Below are 19320 nucleotides of genomic sequence, written 5' to 3'. Positions count from 1 at the left end.
GCACCACCGCCTAACACATACACATTATAGCTATTGTTAAAGACAACCATGACATCACTCAACTATGGCTGGAGCCAAGGTCTCAAGCAAGTCTCCACACGATTACTTTTAATTTAATCTCTTAGCTGCCTTGTTGGTTAGAGCCACTGTCTTAACGGACACTTTCATCCGAGATCAGCATGAACACAAGGAATCAAAATCAGGTGGAGAAATTTGTATTTATAATCCGTGTCAAAAAGGTAAGTATTCATTTTTACTTTTGTAACCATTTATAACACGATTTATTTATACGTTTCCTGATGTTTATATATTTCGCTTAGCTTAGCTTAGCTTAGCTTAGCCACCGTATTCCTTTGTTCAAGAACGAGGATATAAAATAACATAAATAAATATAAAAAAAAGAGAGTAAAATGTTCAGCTTTTAGCTGCATGTGTGTTAAAAAACTATACACTGTATTTATTGACATGTTTCCCAGATGCAGACAGAGGTTAGCTGTTAGCTTAATGCGGCTAGGTGTCTTCTGTTATTTCCTCAGAGGTTAAATCAAAGTTACAACTGAATTGGCTTTTATCTGAAGAGGTATCAGTAACTAAACAAATAACTAATACGTATGTTCGCTGTTATTGGTAAGTTCAACCTAGATAGGCTAGCCATTTGTTTGTTAGCTGGCTAGTTAGCTTAGCTCATTAGCTTCCTGAGATTAGCTTGTTGTGTTTTCATTTGTATCAGATATTTCCTAGATTTATTCAAATAAAATGAGTATTTATTAATTATTTTTCAAGAGCATCTGTTTTAACAGTAAATTTCCTTTTTTTTTTTTAAACCAAAATGATTTTGTTGAGTTAAAAAAAATGCTGAATTGAAATGATCAGGATTCATTTAGTCAAAAGAAATACTGGAAACAAAGGCGACTCTTAAAATGATCACCAGACTGTTAAAGTTTTGGGGCCACCTGCCATGCCTGCGCCAGGCAGAAAAGTCACTTTTCATTCCCGTCAAACAATTCTAAAAACTGCACTCGGCATTTACCGCACAAAACACGTCTTTGAGACTCGAAGAGCCGGTTTTTGTTGTCCTGCGTTTCGCCGCCGTGATTGGCATCCTCAAGTGGTTGCAGATGAAAGCGGGCCCCCCCGCGCTAATGAATAGGCCCCTGATTGCAGAACCGCTCGCTCGCCGAATTACAGCGTCGCCCGTCTAATGAGTAGATACACTGGCGTGCCCTCGTCTCCTCGCATTCACATCTCGCTCCTCCGACGCTGATGAGCTCAACAAAACCTCAGTGGAAGATTGTGAGCCATCTTCATCCTCCTCCTCCTTCTCCTCCTCAAGTTTATTTCAGAAGCTGCCATATGTTGGCAGGATCGTTGCTATTTTGTTGTTCTTTTTGTCCATGTTTTTTTTTTTTTTTTTCCCTCATTTTGCTCAAGGATGTAATTTACGCTGATGATGCGGCGCTAAGTGTGAATGAGCTGATGAAGATGATTATAGCTATTAACGCTTCGGCAGAAGCACCGGGATATTGGATGGAAAAAAAAGAAGGGAATTTATGGATTAAGTAGGATAAGAAAACCTCATGTAAATGTAAAAAGCGAACCTCTATTTTAATTTTCAATTTTATTTTTAACTATGAAATCATAAAGTTTTCTTAAGACACTTTAAACATTGAAATAACATTATTTAAGAGGAAAGAAAACATCACAATGATTGACAGTGACGGGGAAAAACTTCTTTTAGCTAAGGGTGTGAGAAATTATCGGTAAATTGATATATCGCAATGTTTTAATACTGCGTTGATATTCTACAACACTCCCATATATATCTTTTTTTTAAATATGATTCAATATATATTTTATTTTCAATCATTGATCCTTTATGTTTTTTATTTAAATAGTAAAATGAAACAATTCGATTATTATTTACAATTAAGATGCAAATTTTCTGCGTGTTCTTTTTTGTGTCGCAATTAAACTTAAGGCCGCTAGATGGCAGCAAGTCATTACCTTCTCCGTAGCCAAAGGAAATCCTGCAAGATACCGTGATGCCTGAGAACGAGAGGATACAGTGGACTCCAGAAGCTTTTAAAGCTGATGTTTGGACGTATTTTGAATTCAAAACAAATGAAAGCAGTTACGACTTCGTCAAGAGTCATGTGGTCTGTAAATACTGCAACACCAGAGTCAAGTACTCGACAAAAGAGTGTAAAAAGTGGTATGAGATTAAATTTACTAACATTAAGCAAAAACAAAAGAAGAAAACAAATATATATATAATGGGAAAAAAACTACATAATAAATAAACAAATCTAAAAAAAGAAAGAAATCTGATATAAAAACATATTTTTTTCAAAATATTTTTAATAAATAATCTCAAAAACTGAAGGTCCATAGAACCTACAGTCAACTAGTAATGGGTGTTAGAAAAATATCGATAACGTGATATATCACCATTTTGTTTCCCCCTATACCATATCGATATTTGACAGCAATGTATCGGTTTTATTTTTAGGTTTTTAAGTCTTTTTTTTTTTTTTTTAACTATAGTTATTTTGTGGTTTATAGCTCAATAAAGTGTTTTTCAAATTTCCGTTAAATGGCGTCATTACGTCAAAAACTGTTCATTTATTCTTGATCTTTGACCTGATGAGGGCCACATAAATGTTGGGCCTCACTATGCTCATGACTGATCTTTAAGATCAGTGAGATCTGTTGATGTATGCTAGTGCTAACAAAAACAAAGAATGCTAATGAAACCTTTGTGTCTTATGTTGAATCCTGACACAACGTTGAGGTGTGTATGGATGTTCAAACACAACACAATCAGGAGGATTTCTGTGTAAATTTGCTGAAAAGAAAAGTCACGTTGATTTTTGTTCTCAGCAGAAGTCCTGGTGAAGGCTCATATATACGGCGAGGAGTATTCACTGTTTGTTTCCTGGATTGCTTACGTGCGAAGGTAAACACACAACAGCACTCACAATGGAAGACAAAACCCTTAGGATTCTGGACGTTGCACAGACTCGCTACTTAACCTCGACTTTAAATGTGCTGCGAGACTCATTTTAGTATCGCGTTTCCAAACAAAGGGGGGAAAGAAAGCTGCGCGACGCATACAAAACAGTGCACGAGAAACTGCCAAATAAACAAAGAGACTCGTTCGTACAGTAGCCCTCCCGGTTCAGAAGTGAAAACGCTTGAAAATCTACGAAACACGCCATTAAATGGATGATTCATTTGGTCCAGGCCCGCGGCCAGAGATAAACACTACGGCTGCAGGCTCCCAGGATAAATATTGGGCAGAAAACTCTCACTAGTTCGCTTGATTTATTAGTATCTGGCAAAAGATTCAATCACTCTCTGCTCCTTACAAAGCTACTTCATTACTTACATTTGAATTTCTGAGCGATCGCCTAATGTATTTATTCAGTGACTGATGATGTGTGTTGGATGCTAGAAAAATGTATTTTAAACATTACTATCATACAAAGTCTGAAATAATTCTGTCAAAAAGATTCAACTAATGCAGGGAAAATGTAAAAAAAAACAAGTAATAAAAGCCAATTTAAGTAATATCAGTAAAAAAAACTATAGATAAAACTAGAAAAACTACTAGAAAAAATACATTTAATAGCAAAATAGCAAACAGGAACCAGAACATTACAATAAATGAAAGCTAGAATACTGAATTATGTCAGTTGAAATATTTAAAATATAAAAATGTTTTATAAACAAATAGATGAATAGAATAAATGCACCACTGGATAAAAACATAGCATCAAATAATAATAAAAAAAAAGATTACTCCTTAAATATTGTGCAATATCATTTTAATTCATGTTGTGTTTAATGTCAAAATTGTAAATTAATACATTTTTTAATGGCTTAAATAAAAAAGGTGAGTTTCAGTGTTTGGGGAAGAGGGAATTTATCATTGTATTAAAAAATATATATTTAAAACAATAACCCGATGGGATTCTTTGCATATTTCTGATACAACTCAACAATATATTTATATGTATTAAAGTAGAGCCAGAACTTAAAGTTTAAATCGAGTAAAAAGTCACAATTTAGTGCAGAAATTCCCCGCAAGATGACGCCATTAACCATTTTAAGGTTTTTTTTTAACTGTTAAAAAGAGAAAAGTGAAATCCGTGTAATTAAAGTATGGTGTTTCATTCAAAGAGCATATAATGTATGTTTAATAATACATTTATTATGTTAAATTAGAAGTTTAATTTTACTAAATCAACAAAAAAAATAGCCCATTAAAAAATTGAGGTGTGATATAGTTACTATTAGAACCACAAGATGGCGGTGCTGCAACGGATCGAGTTGTTTATACGTTTCCTGAATTTAATTTTCAAGCCTTTATCCATTGCCAAGCTGACTATAGCCTCCAGAAAATGTCATTAGAAGACCATAAATCTCTATATTAAAAATTGAGAGCATGACAGACACATGAGTTTGAAGAATACATGGATATAGAAGACGATTAATGATGTCATGAGGATAAAAGGTGTGTCGAGGCAGTTTTGCTGCCAAACTAAACCAGGTCACTGGAACTTTAACATTCACCAGGAATATGATGAACATGTGTCTTAACGCGCTGATGTCACGCTCGCATGGAACCAAACCAGGTTTTCGGTTCACTGGTTGCATTTCTCAGGGGTTTTTGTTTTCTTTTCAGTCTTGTCCTTCATTGTTCCCACTGTTCTGCTCCATCCCTGTGGGCCGTCCTCCGGCCCAGACCAACTTCTCACATGCAGGTATTGTGTCCGGCATCAATGGGATCACTGTGGAGACAGCTCAGCCTCCATTTACAGCCAGACACACCGGTTCCTAACCGATCATAACCTGGTTGTAGTAAGTTATTATAAGTCAACGAAGGTGTTAAAACACGCCTCTCGCTCTCCGTCCCTGTTTCACTGCAGCAGTCTCACTCGTTTCCCTCTAAACAAACCTATTTGTTTAAAGGCTTCTCCGGCTGCAGTGTCATGTTCTCCCCTCCTGCTGAGGGATTGGGCCGGACACTCACATGACTCCACCCTAACAGTTGACCCTCGTCTGCAGGAGTCAAGAGTGGACAGTCGCCTTTTGCACCTGCCTGACCAGCACCGGAGACACTCTAGGTGAGTTTTTACCACGACCTCCCTGTGACTTTTCAGAAAAACAAAGGTGAGTTACAAACTATACGATAAACATCAACTTGAAAACTTGTGAATAGTAACTGTTAACGTTCATTTTAAGTTGAGCTTCGTAAAGAGCATTTAGTGTAATCCTTTCTGTGAACTCCGGTTTGACTCCAGGCTTGTTTGTCGTCAAACAGTAAGTCGTCCAAATACTGAACAAACACCTGCATCGATATATGAAACAATCTGACACATAATCCAATTTAATCTTATATTTTATGTTATGATATACTTTTGTTCTTTTTTCACATTACAGAAATCTTACATTTTAAACGTATTGAATAGTTTGCAATGACAATAAAAGGACTACTTTGACTTTGACTAAATAATTGATTTAATTATTATTGTATTAATTAAATTGTAAGTAGTTACAGCAGTTCCCCAAAAAAGATTAAACACACAAACACATTAGATCAAGACGTACTGTACACACATTAAAAAGAACAACATGAGATAATAAGATAAACCATGAAATAAAGAAATAAAAAATGTTTAATAGAATAATACAGTAATTAACAAATAAATGATAAATATGTCAACAACAATAAACATTATTACACGTACACAAGTAAGGGGAGGTAGTTATAAGCACAATTATAACATTATATTATTTTTACTTTAATGGTTGAGTCAGTATTTTAATGTTTAACGTTACAGAAGACATGATAAAAAAGTTTCTTCTGCAAAAGTTTAACAAAATAACATTTTAATAGTATTTTTCAATAGAAATGTTTGAAATATAATTGGATATTAGTTATTGCATTAGTATTTATTTAAGGAATAATTTATAGTTTAGTCAGTGTCTTTTATTCAAACTATATACAAACACATTGTTAATTTTTTTTATTAAATAAACAATACAAAAATACTTCATATATTACAAGACTATTTAAATAAAAACGTGAATCAAGTTAAATATTTGGATTCCAGTTCATGTTCAAAATGAATCGTCAAGTTACGGTGTCTTCAGTTTTCTCCATAAGTCGACTCAAATGTGGCGTCTCCGACTGAAAGAAACCATTGTCTGCAGAAGACGCGATGGCCTCCTCTGTGCGCAGCTACTCGGTCCGCCAGCCGTCCTTCTCCAGCGTCTCGGTGCGGGACAGTGGACGCAGCCTGCGCTCCAAGGCTCCCGTCTCCTCGCTGTCCACCGTCAGCAACTTGTCTCGCTCGCTCTCCGTGGGCAACGGCCTCAACGTGCTGAGCTCCAGCCTGTCCTTCAACGGCCTGCCCGTCAGCGCCAGCGAGAAGGAGACCATGCAGGGTCTGAACGACCGTCTGGCCAACTACCTGGACAAGGTGCGCTCGCTGGAGAGGTCCAACGCCGAGCTGGAGGTGAAGATCAAGCAGGTGATGCTGGAGAAGGCTCCCAAAGGGCACGACATCGAGGGCATGATGGCTCAGGCGCACGCCATCGGACAGGAGGTCAGTGGTCGTCGGTGTCGACTCGTGGTCGTCTCAACAGTAGTAGATTAATGTTCATGTTGCTATGGTGACCTATAAAGATCTCAGTGTTTAAGATAGGATAAGTAACAGAGATAATGGATGTCAACAATGAGTATCTAAGTATATAAGTAAAAATGATGTTAAAGAAAAATCGCTTAACACAGAGATAACTAGATAATTTGAGCCTAAAAGAGCCCCTAAATCTGACTCATACTTCCCGTTAGGTATTCAGGGTGTGAGAAATTAGCGAATCAACCTCCTCCATCTAACCCCAACCAACTTCATGTCCTCTTTCACTACGTCCATAAACCTTCTCTTTGGTCCACATCTAGACCTCCTGCCTGGCAGTTCCAACCCCAGCATCCTTTTACTAATATACTCACTATCTGTGCTCCGTACATGACCAAACCATCTCATTCTGGCCTCTCTGACCTTATCTCCAAAACATCTCACATGTGCTGTTCCTCTGATTGACTCATTCCTGGTCCTATCCATGATCATCACTCCCAAAGAGAACCTCAACATATTCATCTCTGCTACCTCCTGCTCAGCTTCCTATCTTTTTCCTCAGTGCCAGTGTCTCTAGACCATACAGCATCGCTGCTCTCACCACTGTTTCTCCAACCATTCCACTCAGCTTGAACACTGTTGACCCTAAATACCTAACATCCTCCAGACACTCTACTGCCTCCTCTCCTAGACACTCCCATACCTCCACAGGTATATCCTCAACTGCCGTTCCATTCTTCATCTTCTTCAATGCCTCCCTCACTTCACCTTTACTAATCTGTACTACTTCATGGTTCACAGTAGTCACTTCTTCTACCCTTTGCTCTCTTTCATAATCTTCATTCCTTAGCTCTTCAAAGTACTCTTTCCATCTTCCTATTACTTCTGTGGCACCTGTCAACACATGTACTACTCTATCCTTAATCAAGCAAACCTGGTGGTCCTCTTTAGCATCTTTATCTCTCTGTTCTGCCAACTTGTATAAATCATTCTCTCCCTCCTTACTTTCCAACCTAGCATACAAGTCATCATACACTCTAAAGGGAAATAGTCACTAATAACATTTAACATCACACTTTCTATTTCAAGCATCAGACTCATCAGTCTAGCTGACACTCTTTTCACTTCCAGGACATTCCTAACAAACTACCTCCATATACATGGAAACATTTAATGTCACGATACTGTATTGATATTCAACAGCACTGTGTAAATAAAATAATCAAATTTATTTTAACAATTAACATGTAAATATTTACGCAGTTTGTTCATTCTTGTGTTGCAATTAAACTTCCGTCGACTGCATGGCGGCAGTCAATATGTCCTCCGCATTTCATTAAGGGAGAATGAAATCCTGCGGGATTGAGAGATGACTGAGGACGAGAGGATACAATGGACTCCAGCTGCTTTTAAAGCTGATGTTTGGACACATTTTGGTTTCAAAACAAATGAAAGCGGTAACAACTTTGTCAAGTAAATTCTGCAACACCAGAGTCAAGTACTCAACAATACTACAAATATATACTTGTTCCTAAAGTATCACAATATATTGAGTTTGAATCCCCCCCCCCCCGATCTACATTCACCTCATCCATACTCTTCATTTATTTTATTCCTATCCTTCGATCCTCTCAACATATTAAAAAATAAAAAAACATTTTATGTTATTACATGTCATTTGATCACATGACCAGTTCTCTATGAGAAAAATAAAGGGCCACTTGAAATGGCTTTTTCAATTCGTTTTATTCAATACCATTTTTTTAAAGCTGTTCCGCCAATATTTCCAAAAAATTCAGCAGCTTAAAATGTAATGTGATAATAAGTTAAGTTCTGCCAGCATTATTTTGGGGCTAAATGAAACAATAATACATCTTGTTAGAGAGAGTTGCTACAGAAAATCACCTGATTGTGATTTTAACATCTCTTTATGCTTATTGGCAATTTAAATTATTACATTTTCATAAGACAAATAAAACACTCTGTATTTAAATTTACAAAATTGTTGAATCTTAAAAACTTTAACTGTTATCTTGAATAACATCATCAGTCATGATATAAACAAGCTTGTTAGTTTATCTAGTTTATGGTGAACCAGTATATATCGTATTATATCAAATGGAATTATATTAGAATATTTCATGGTAGAATTAAACATTTGAAATGTTGAAACTTTTGAACTGTTGAAACCAAATGTGGTTCATGTTCCTCGTCCTCAGGTGAGGAAGAAGACGCTGGAGAACGCCCGCATCATGCTGGAGATCGACAACGCCAAACTGGCCGCCGACGACTTCAGGATCAAGTGAGTGACACACAAGTGGCCTTTGTTGAAAGTGTTCACACCGGCGCGCCAGACTGAAAATAAATGAGCCGTCTGACGTCCGCCTCCTTCTCACGCTGACCCTCATCTCACAGTGTGTGATGATGCAGGTCAGCAGAAAGAGTGTTGCTCTGCGGTCGCTGTGAAGGAGAGTCACTCTGATGGTTGTGATGTATTGGATTAGCAGCAGCATGAAGGTGGAACTCGAGTTCAAATATTTAACACGTCTCTGCATCACCTTAACATGTGTTAGGAACATTTTTACAGCTTTCAACTACTTTTTCTACACAAACCAGTATTAAAACATTATGAAGCCATAGAAAAATATTTATATTCTCTTTATTTTACATTATTATAGTTGTTTTTGTGCCTTTTTAATTGAAAGGTTTTATACATGAAGACAATTTGTCCCTTGTATTCATTAAAATGAATAATATAAAATACTTCCTTTATAACATTTTTTTGTATTTTTACACATTTGTTTCATGTGTATTTGTACTGACAAGCTTTGAATGCCATATAACTATATATATAAATATATGTGTATATATAACGGCCATTAAACAAACATGTTGTATATAAAATATTGTTAATTAAAGTAACATAACTTTATGTATTATTATTTTCATGATTTTTGTCCAAACAAATTTGTTTTACCTCCGATGTGTTTATTTATATTGATTGGTTTTACATTTAGTTAAATACAGAACCATGTTTTCAATTGTTAACCTGATGAAAATATGAGTTAAGAAAAAACAAGCTGAGAAAAGTGATATTCTTTGCAGCTACTGTACTGACAAATGATTCAGTAACTATAAGAGAAATGATTTAGGGTTAAAATAAAGTAGAAATCTAAAGTCCATCTAACATTAGTGACTTAACTTCAAGCCTCCTGTGTTGTTCTCGGTGTTATCTTGACCTTTAAAGTATATATTTTATTGTGTATTGTTTTGATTGTTTAAGCGCTTTGTGACCCTGGTCTGGAAAAGCGCTCTATAGATATAAATGACCTTCTTACTTTCTTACTCTTACCCTGGGTTACTGGGAAAAAATCAATGCAGAAAGATGCTCTTCTCTCTCATCTTCTTTGAATTTTATAATATTTTACTTTTTTATATTTTATTTTGAAAATGCAGGGATTGATTTTAGGTATTATTCCAGTTCACACTTTGTACTCATATGAATGATTGACCCTGACTTGTTTGTGTCCCAGATGGGAGGGCGAGGCGGCTCTGTGCCAGTCCGTGGAGAGGGACTGCCAGGCTCTGAAGAGAGCCAAGTCCGATCACGACCAGATCATCTCCACTCTCCGGGGCGACCTGGACAGCCTGAAAGAGGAACTCTACTTCCTGAAGAAGAACCACGAAGAGGTGGGGGCGAGAGATCAAAGTCCGGTTCGATCCATAAACTTAACCTGATGGATGTGTGTGTACAGTGATGCTGCCACTTTCACACAAGATAGTGTCTGTATTTAGTGACAGAAATATGATAGTTTGAAGTTTACAGCCACACCCTCCCTCCTTTGTTACTATGGTGCCTCGTAGATAACGCCCAGAACAGACACAGACCTGAGCCAGGTATCGAGTGTTTACAGTCAGGCGTGGTATCCAGGATGTGGACATTTGCTGCTCCCTGTTCACACACCTTGTTTTCCGCAGTAATTCTGCTGAATTGGCTTTTTTGGGGGGAATTTGCTCACATATTTTTCATAACACACACATGAAAACTTTACTTAACAAACAGGCTTTATTACACATTGTTTTGTCTCTAAGGGAAGGATTTTGTATTTTCGTTACTTTATTTACATGTTTACAAGTACAAAACAATAACACAGGAACAAAATCGAACATGTAGAAACATTAAAGTTTAACTTTAGATTAGCTGGTCACAGATAGACTAGACCAGGGATGACAAACATCAATCAAACAAGGGGCCAAACTATTTATGAGTCTCGAACTCTAAATATTTAGGAATTTAGGATTGCTCTCCTCGTCGCATAAATAATACATTAATTTAAATTGCTCTTTTGAATTAAATTCGACTTTCAAAAAATTAAAATATATGTATATCTTTATTTTAATTTACTAATATAGTTTGGTTTTCCTTGTACCTAATAGTTTCTGATTGGGAATAATCTGATCATATTTGCTTTTTAAAATGTGTAAAGAATCTCTCAATATTTTACTATAGCCCCTTCCCCTGGCTCAAAATTTCACACCCTAGATTAACCTTGTTTTAAACAGGTCTGAAAGTACAAACGTAGACTGGTAGATTTTTTTAAATTGGAATTTAAGTATATATATATACATACTAAATACTAAAAGCTGCTGATCAGAGAAAAGTAGGAGCCACAGTGTTTTTGCAGATATCAAAACTGTGATAATAACAGCTTGTGGGTCTGGCCTAGTGATGCTACTGTGTGTGAGGTTTAGACAAGAGGCTCAAGGACAGATGAAAAAAACAAACAACAAAAGTTCTAAAGAAAACAAAAGAGTGTCCAGATCCCAGTCCAAAATAAACAAAGCACACAACAAGTTGGGCGTAGAACAAAAACTCAAGGAGACAGGGAGTGACATTTATAATCTGGCGCCTGTTGCTGCGGGAGAGGTGGCTTTAAGCTCCCCGCAACAGGCGCTGTGGAACTCAGGAAACAGCAAGGACATGCAAAACAAGTTTCAAAATAAAATCATGAACCAAGACGTGACATAATGGGATAATCTGAGTTCACATGGAGTAGTAAAGATCTCGGTTTGAGAAAGTTTGCTAGCAAATAAAAATAATAAAAAGTTCCAAAATGACGCCAGAGGTGTCGTTTAGAGATGTCAGGTTTCAACACTGCAGCTGTCAGGAAGATCTGTTGCAAGAAAAGAGGAAGTGGATTTGTATGTGAGGCTCTTTGTGTTAATCGTTTCCTGCCATTTTAAGGCTAGCTAATGTAAAGTGCAGGAGAACTCAAGCGAAGACTCAAGAAACAGATTAAGGTTTATGACTATTAGCTTTTAACGACAGTGGCACTGAACAGGTTTCAGTATTTAAACTAAACAAAGCCGGTGACACAACAATGTGTTGCTAAAGGCTAATCAGCTCATAAAGTGATACAAATCCACTCTCCCACTCTGGTGCCGTGACTGAATTTTAAATGTAGCTGGAAAAAACAGAATTGTGCGTTATTTGCTCAATCGAAGCCCACGAGTATCAACAGATACGATCTCACTCACCCCTTACCTCCCCCGTGATGAGCCCGTCGGTAAATAAAGGTGACGCCACTACAAACAAATAACAAATGTCACTCTTCTGAGCATCAGATGAAATCTCTGTTTACCCCAAAATATTCTCAAACTACTGTCCTCAGTTCAACTTTGTGTTGATGTTTTATTTGACGACCTCAGGAGATACGATCAAGTTCAGTTTAAAAAAAATCACGTCAGCCACGACTTTCAGGATGTGAAGAATAGAAGTCAACATTAAGGCAACGATCCATAAAACGTTCAGTGTATTGGCCAGGATCGAGCAAAAGACATCAAAGAAGTCCTTTCTAAAACCTCCCGGGACAGCCCAGATAATGCTTGGTTCGTAAAACAGGTTTGAAGTCTGGTGCAGGAGCCAGAATCGTCCCGGGTGATGGTCGACGGTCGGTCAAAAATGACGGTTGGCGCTCCTCTGGTCCGTCCCGGAGGTGAACCTTTTTTCCTTCTCCGGGCTCCAGATTTGCACTGCGGCAGTAAAACGCTGACATCTGAGAAATACAGTCCGACACATTCAGGGTGTTGGACCAGGACAGGCAACAATGCATTCCTCAACCCTCTGTCTCTTGATGCCTGGCGCTTTCTGTCTGCTGCCAGGGTGGAAAGGTTGCGATCAGGAGGATTGATGGAAGTCAAAAGGAAAGCCTTCGAGGTCCCAGAATGCTATTTGACTCAGAGTTTGGCCAGAAAAAGCCATAAGATTGAGCTACGTCCCATATCATTGTATTATTTTAAGTCTTAGCAAAATGTCTTTAACGTGCATTTTAAATACCGGTTTTATGAAGATAAATAATCTTTAATTTTAGTAAAGTGAGTAATCTGTTCCTTTTTAGAGTTATAGACAAAAATGTTTGTTCATTTTAATGTAGCAACTGGAGCTCAGTTGTCTTCGTCTACATTTTTGTCCAAAAAAACACTTAAAAACATCCAAATCCCTCCCTACTGCACGTCCGGAACGTCCATCTTGGATTGAAGCCTCTATAATAGGATTTTTTTCAGAAAAAAAAAAAGTTTATATTTAAAGCATGTTTTTAGCAGAAGAAGTTGAGGTCATCGGCGTAAATTTTGCACACTGTCCCTTGCAATGTGTTTTAATGACTTTAAACTTGTAGCTGAAGCTGAGAGACCTGGGGCTTACTACAAACAATCTTAATATATACAGATTTATTTAAAGTTTTTTCTAAACTATTGCTTATGTTAAAGCTTCAATACAAGATTGAGGTTACAGTCGAGCAGTATGGAGGGATTTGGATGTTTTTAAGTGTCTTTTTGGACGAAGATGACAACGAGTTACATTGAAAAAATGTCATCTATAAAAAGGAACAGATTACTCTGAAAATAATCCCAACCCTTAGTGGACATGAGTAGAAAGTGAGTGAATTTTGAGTGAACTATCACTTTAAGAGTGGGGTAGACGATATTCAAAACGTTGTGCGCAAGCTCAATTTTACATGATTTCAAATCACTTCAAATTGATTGAAGAGTGTTTTAATAGTATTTATGACAAGATTAAATAGTCTTGTTTTGTGTCAGAACAGAGGTCACTAAACTATTTTAGTGGTCGTCGATTATTACAGCGACAGGCCTTAAAGTTATATGCAGCAAAAATAAAAACACAACAGGCATAACATCTCTGAATCATTGTGAGCTATGGACTGAGTAGCAGCAAAAACACTTAAATGACTATTAACTAATTTTTTGTGTGTTTGAGTTTATGATACACAACAAAAATGTAAAAGGAAATATATATATATATATAAATATAAATACAGTTTATTCATGACATTTTCCTCCACCCTTTGTATTTTGTATTTATATAAATAAGAAATACATGAGAATTGTGTGACCATAAGAATCTTATTAATCACAATTCTCTCCATCTTTTGTTGATTTTAATTTGTTAAAAACTGATCCTATAATACAATACAAACAAAAAAAACTTTAGCTTTTTCTTAAATTTAATCAAATCCAAAAGAGTCGAGAGGGTGATTTTGTCCAGTGGAGATTTTGACGTTTGTTAAATGAACCTTGTTTCATCTGCAGGACACTGCAGCCCTGAAGATACGTCTGGCCAACGAGCAGGTGAATGTGGAGGTGGACGCGGCTCAGGGTCCAGACCTGGGGGCCATCATGGCCGAGCTCAGGGTCCAGTACGAGGGCATCGCTCGTAAGAACAAGGATGACGCTGATGCCTGGTACCACAAGAAGGTGAGGACTCATCGGCCGCATGTTTATTTATAAAAAATAAAAAGGTTAGCGTGACCTGATCGGACTTGTTGTCCTGCAGCTGGACGCCGTGCAGTCGGAGGTCAAGGAGAGCAACGAGGCCTTGCGCTGCGCACAGGGCGAGCTCAGCGAGAGACGGCGCTTCCTGCAGGCTCTGGAGGTCGAGCTGGACAGTGTCCGCAAGCAGGTGAGTCCACGAGAAGGTCGTCTCCACGTCAGAGTCTGTTGAGTGACGCAAGTGTCAGAGGTGTTTGTCCACGACGATCCTGTCTCACCTCCTGAACGTGTCCTGCTCGTCTCTGATAGTAAACACTGGAGCCTCCAAAACCAGTTTTGACTTCATATTAAAGCCTCAAACATAAGTTACGTCGTGGAAACTGATGAGTCCGATCATGACCCGAAATATCTCAAGAACATGGATAGATGAAATATCTTGAAAGGTCACATGTAGAGAGAATGTTTTTGTGCAGTTATTAAAGAACTAAAGAACAATAACTAAATTAACAAAACAAAAAAATAACATAAACCCACAAAAATACAATAAAGTAGAAATGATATTAATGAGTAAATATTAATGAGGATACTCTCTCTTCTACATTTAACATGATCCAAGTCTCATTATTCAGACTCCGTAACAGAAGTTTTACATTTTAATTAATTAATTAATTTTTAACTATATTTGCAAAACATTCTTTGTTTTTCGACTCTATTTTTAAATTATTTTTTGTATTTTCTAAAAGTATTTTTTTGGACTATAAAAGTTATACCATATATCAAATATATGGTTTATATTCAGATAAAATATATTTAAAACAAAATTATATATCATTTAAAATCATTAGAAATTAATATATTGTTGAAATAATGACAAGCTATAGGTTGAACAAGTAAAGGTTACTTTGTGTTGATAGATGTTTGTGTGTACTGGTGATAATGGATGACCGCATATGTAAATAGTTATTTAGAAGGTATGGGTAGTTAGTTTAATTACTACAGTACTTAAGATGTCTGTTGACGATACGTTCAAATATTTTCTATTCATTGATCAAACTCTCCATCTTTAACAAGAAGTTTAAACAGAATCAGTCCACGTTTAAACTCTTAATTATTTCTCTTTTTCAACACAAAACCCCAAAAACAGTTCTGGTTTTCTGTTCATCTGCCTTCACTTCTATTTTTCTAAATGCGTCATTTAAAAAATAAACTAAGTTACGGATAGTACTGGGGAAATTTTGTTGACACAACCTCTGGAACTTCAAATTCTTATGATATAAAAAATATGATATCAAAAGATACTGAACTGGATTTTGACACATTCTATAGCAGGTCTGCGTTTTAGGTGCAATGACACAAAAAGTTACCAAACAAAACACTAAATAATATTCTACAAATAGCATTAGCTAGCCAGATGATGAAAAGGTTTTGTTCTTAGACATAACATATGTCATTGTAACTTCACAATGTGTGTTTAAAACCAAAAAACTATCTTCTGAAAGTTGAAATTACATTTATGTTTCCGACTGAAAAGTAATTCTGATGCCAAAAAACGTAAGGAACACTTTTAATATCGGAAATATTTTAAATATTATTTGTGTCAAACCACAACAGAGCGATATGACGACTCTTAACCGTTTAAAAAGTAGAAAACCAGGTCCCAACAAATAACAATGAGCGACAGAAAAAACGTCATTTTATCAGGCAGAAACCTTGAGCCAAACCAGACTCTGCTGCGATGAAACCAGGAGAGAGAAGATAGAAGGGTGTGGAGAGAGAGAGGAAAGACATAGAAGAGGTTTGATCTCTGTGATAAAGAAAGAGCTGAGCTAAAAGACAAAGCTCTTCAATGGCCAGTGTGTTTAAACATATGAACAAGAAAACTTATAAAAGATTGTGAATACTATAGAGAGAGAAGCTCAATCAGACTGAAAGTGAAGCTTGTTCATCATCTTGTTGCCTCCCTTGTGTTCAACTAGGAGGTCTTGGGGCAAACCCAGGAATAACTAGAGAAACCACCTGGAAAATGTCACTTTTATCCCAGGATTAGCTGAAGGATGTTGGATGTTGTGGTTGGCGAAATATCTCATTGTGTTTTTGGGCGGTTTAAGTCCAGATCTTTGATGCGTTCACGATGTATTTGTAGCACAATAGTCCAAGAAAGGGACAAAATTGGTGTAAAGAAGTGAGCGGAACTATTTATTTACATCATGATCATACATGGACAACATTCGAGTGAAGAGTTCCACACCGAGAAGAAAACCTTCAAACCTCTCCGTCCTCACATCACAGCTGCTTTCTCCCCCGTCGTCACCGTCGAGCTCGTGTACACAACTCCTGCTGCCGTCACGGTGACGCAAGCAAACATCGCACAACATGTGCTGATGTTCAGCAGGTGGTAAAGTAGCCGGCGTTTGTGTTTGTCCTCCCTGATAACACACCGTATTATTAGTGTGTTCATGCTTTAGTGCTGATAGCTGCTGTTGTCGTCGCTAAGAGGTTTGAGGACGGACGGGACGACAAACCAGCGCTGGGAAAGTTTACATCAGAGATCTCAACGGAACACGGGCTAAAGTTCTCTCGATGATGTAACTAAAAGGATATTTTTGAAGTGTGGGAATTGTGGGAAGAACAAAGGTGTTTTGTGTATTTTTAATACTTGCAGGGACTGATGGTTTTTGCATTGAAAGTTAAAAAGCTTGTTTTATTGTTTGAAGTTGACGTTGTTTGACCCCTCGCTCTTATTCAATTCTTCCAACAAAAAGGACACAAACTGGAAATATCTGCATTTTCTACTGGTGTTAGCAAGGATTTTAAGTTCTCCATCTGAAAAATCAGCGTCTGTTGGTGAGGTGGTCCAAGTGATTCAGTTTATTCAGAAGGAATCCTCATTAAATCCATGGAATAGCTGAGTCCCACACAACCCTGACTTTCATAAACATGTTGACTTGTGTCTTATATATGTTTGAATCATATGTATGTATTTATTATGGGTTTTAGAAAGTAACAATACAGTGTTGTATATGGATTTTATTTTTTTCTATAGTTCTTTTTTAGTTTACAGTTCAAAAAAGAGTGTTTCAAATAAAAAATATTATATTTTTATTACACAATTAATGTGCAAATATAGCTTATAGCTTATATAGTTTGTTCATTTGTGTTTCAAATAAACTTCCGGCCGCCAGATGGCAGCAGTCATGACGTCCTCCGCAGCTAAAGGAACAATAAAATCTTACCGGTGATGACTGAGGACGAGAGGATACAGTCGACCCCAGCGGCTTTTAAAGCTGATGTTTGGACATATTTTGGTTTATAAAACAAATGAAAGTGTCATGTGGTCTGTAAATTCTGCAACACCGGAGTCAAGTACTTGACAATACTATACATATATACTTGTTACTACAGTATCACAATATATCGTATCGTTTTCCCTGTTTGGTGATATGTATTCTATCGCCAGATTCTTGCCAATACACACCACTGGTTTATAACGACTCGCCGTCATTGTGCCCGACAGGTGTCGGTGCTGGAGGGGAACCTGGCCGAGACCGGACACAAGTACTCGGAGGAGATGGACCGCCTTCAGGCCATGCTGACCCAGCTGGAGGACGAGCTGTCTCAGCTGCGTCTGGACATGCAGCGCCACAAGACTGACTACGAACAACTGCTGCGAATCAAGCAGAACCTGGAGATGGAGATCGCCACCTACAGGAGGCTGCTGGAAGGAGAAGAATTGTAGGAGATTGATTTTTTTTTTTTAAAAAGAAAACGTATTTTAATTGTCATTTTGTTCCACAGGGTTAAAGAAATTCCTGCTCCCAAAAGTAAGTCCTTACAACTCTCAATGTGTGTCCTTCGTCTTGTAACGTCTCCCGTCTTGTTCCAGAAGACCCGGAGGTGAGGACCAGGAAGATAGTCAAGGTGGTCACTCAGACGATGGTCAACGGGAAGGTGGTGGACGAGTCCAGCGAGGTGGAGCAGATCGAAGAGCGGAAGAAATGAAAGATCAAATCTCAGACGCTGTGACTGATTTTGTGTATTTTGTTGCTCGTCGTGCCAAATATGCGACTCGGAAATGTCGGCGAATGTGTGGCGTAAGTGATAGAAGGGACGGGAGAAGGGGTTTCATTTTAATAATCAATTAATTGTTAGTTCCTCTTTAATGGTTTTCTTAAAATGTATGTACAATAATCACCTAATGAACTACGCAAATGTGGATCCATTGAAGTGTAGTTGTGTTGCCAAAACTTGACTTTTTAGTTACAATAAAGTGAACTTTTCAAGTGTTTTTTTGTTTTTTTTTGACATTCCAGAGGAATTTGAGCTTAAGTAGAGCTTTGAGTGAAACTTAAAGAACCTGATATAAGACGGAGAACAAGGACGCACACAATTCCGCTGCACGCTCCAGAAACCCAAACGCACACACCGGTGTCAGATAGCCGGTCTTTGTGTGTCCTCCTTTGTGTGTTCCTGTGCCATGAAGCCCAAATTCTGAGTGAAACCGTCATAAAACAAGGTCAACACAACCTTGAGGAAACGACAGAATGTGTAAATGGAGCAAAGAGGGGAACCTTAAACCCTTCTTTTTTTTCTTAACAAAGATGAGACAGGAAGTTCATTCTACAGATTCTTACCGTCCATGAATGGACTGAAAACTGTAAATTCTTTAGGCTTAGCTGTAAAAAAAACAAAGACGTCTAGCACTGACCTCTCAATTTTTACACACAAACTAGAACAGTGAACCAAACTCTCACTCAAATGTTAAAACTAGTAAACCACAAACCTCTTCTTTTTTATCGTGGAAAAAAACAACTATTGCCAATGGCCGCTGCAGAATTGCTGCCTTGGTTTCTTGTTTTATTTTGCTTATTTTGTCTGTTATTTTATTTAA

At 37.4% G+C, this 19320-nt stretch overlaps 1 protein-coding gene and 1 pseudogene across 2 annotated transcripts; one reads left to right on the top strand and one right to left on the bottom strand.

Annotated features, from left to right (window-relative positions):
* Positions 1 to 4863: 4863 nt before the first annotated feature.
* krt1-c5 (keratin, type 1, gene c5) lies at positions 4864 to 18715 on the top strand. 2 transcript variants are annotated; one of them, XM_087789397.1, is made up of 9 exons: positions 4864 to 5129; positions 6220 to 6614; positions 8864 to 8946; positions 10178 to 10334; positions 14253 to 14417; positions 14497 to 14622; positions 17947 to 18164; positions 18228 to 18253; positions 18319 to 18715. In XM_087789397.1, exons 2-9 carry the CDS (start codon positions 6228 to 6230, stop codon positions 18429 to 18431), a joined length of 1275 nt encoding a protein of 424 aa, XP_087645523.1. In that variant the 5' UTR covers positions 4864 to 5129; positions 6220 to 6227; the 3' UTR covers positions 18432 to 18715. The 2 variants fall into 2 exon arrangements, with proteins under 2 accessions (XP_087645523.1, XP_087645514.1); XM_087789388.1 differs by having other exon boundaries at positions 4868 to 5129; positions 18316 to 18715.
* On the bottom strand, positions 6879 to 8235 carry LOC148087564 (uncharacterized; annotated as a pseudogene).
* Positions 18716 to 19320: the final 605 nt, after the last annotated feature.

The sequence above is a fragment of the Callionymus lyra genome, chromosome 1 (assembly GCF_982586985.1).
Source record: "Callionymus lyra chromosome 1, fCalLyr1.hap1.1, whole genome shotgun sequence".
In the NCBI taxonomy this organism is placed as follows: domain Eukaryota; kingdom Metazoa; phylum Chordata; class Actinopteri; order Syngnathiformes; family Callionymidae; genus Callionymus; species Callionymus lyra.
Note: the sequence above shows the minus strand (reverse complement) of the source record. Positions and strands in the feature narration are given on the sequence as shown.

Coding starts and splice junctions, on each gene's coding strand:
- krt1-c5 (XM_087789388.1), top strand. CDS start 6,228: ATGGCCTCCTCTGTGCGCAGCTACTCGGTCCGCCAGCCGTCCTTCTCC. Junction 14,418..14,496: donor ATGCCTGGTACCACAAGAAG/GTGAGGACTCAT, acceptor GTTGTCCTGCAG/CTGGACGCCGTGCAGTCGGA. Junction 14,623..17,946: donor TGGACAGTGTCCGCAAGCAG/GTGAGTCCACGA, acceptor TGTGCCCGACAG/GTGTCGGTGCTGGAGGGGAA.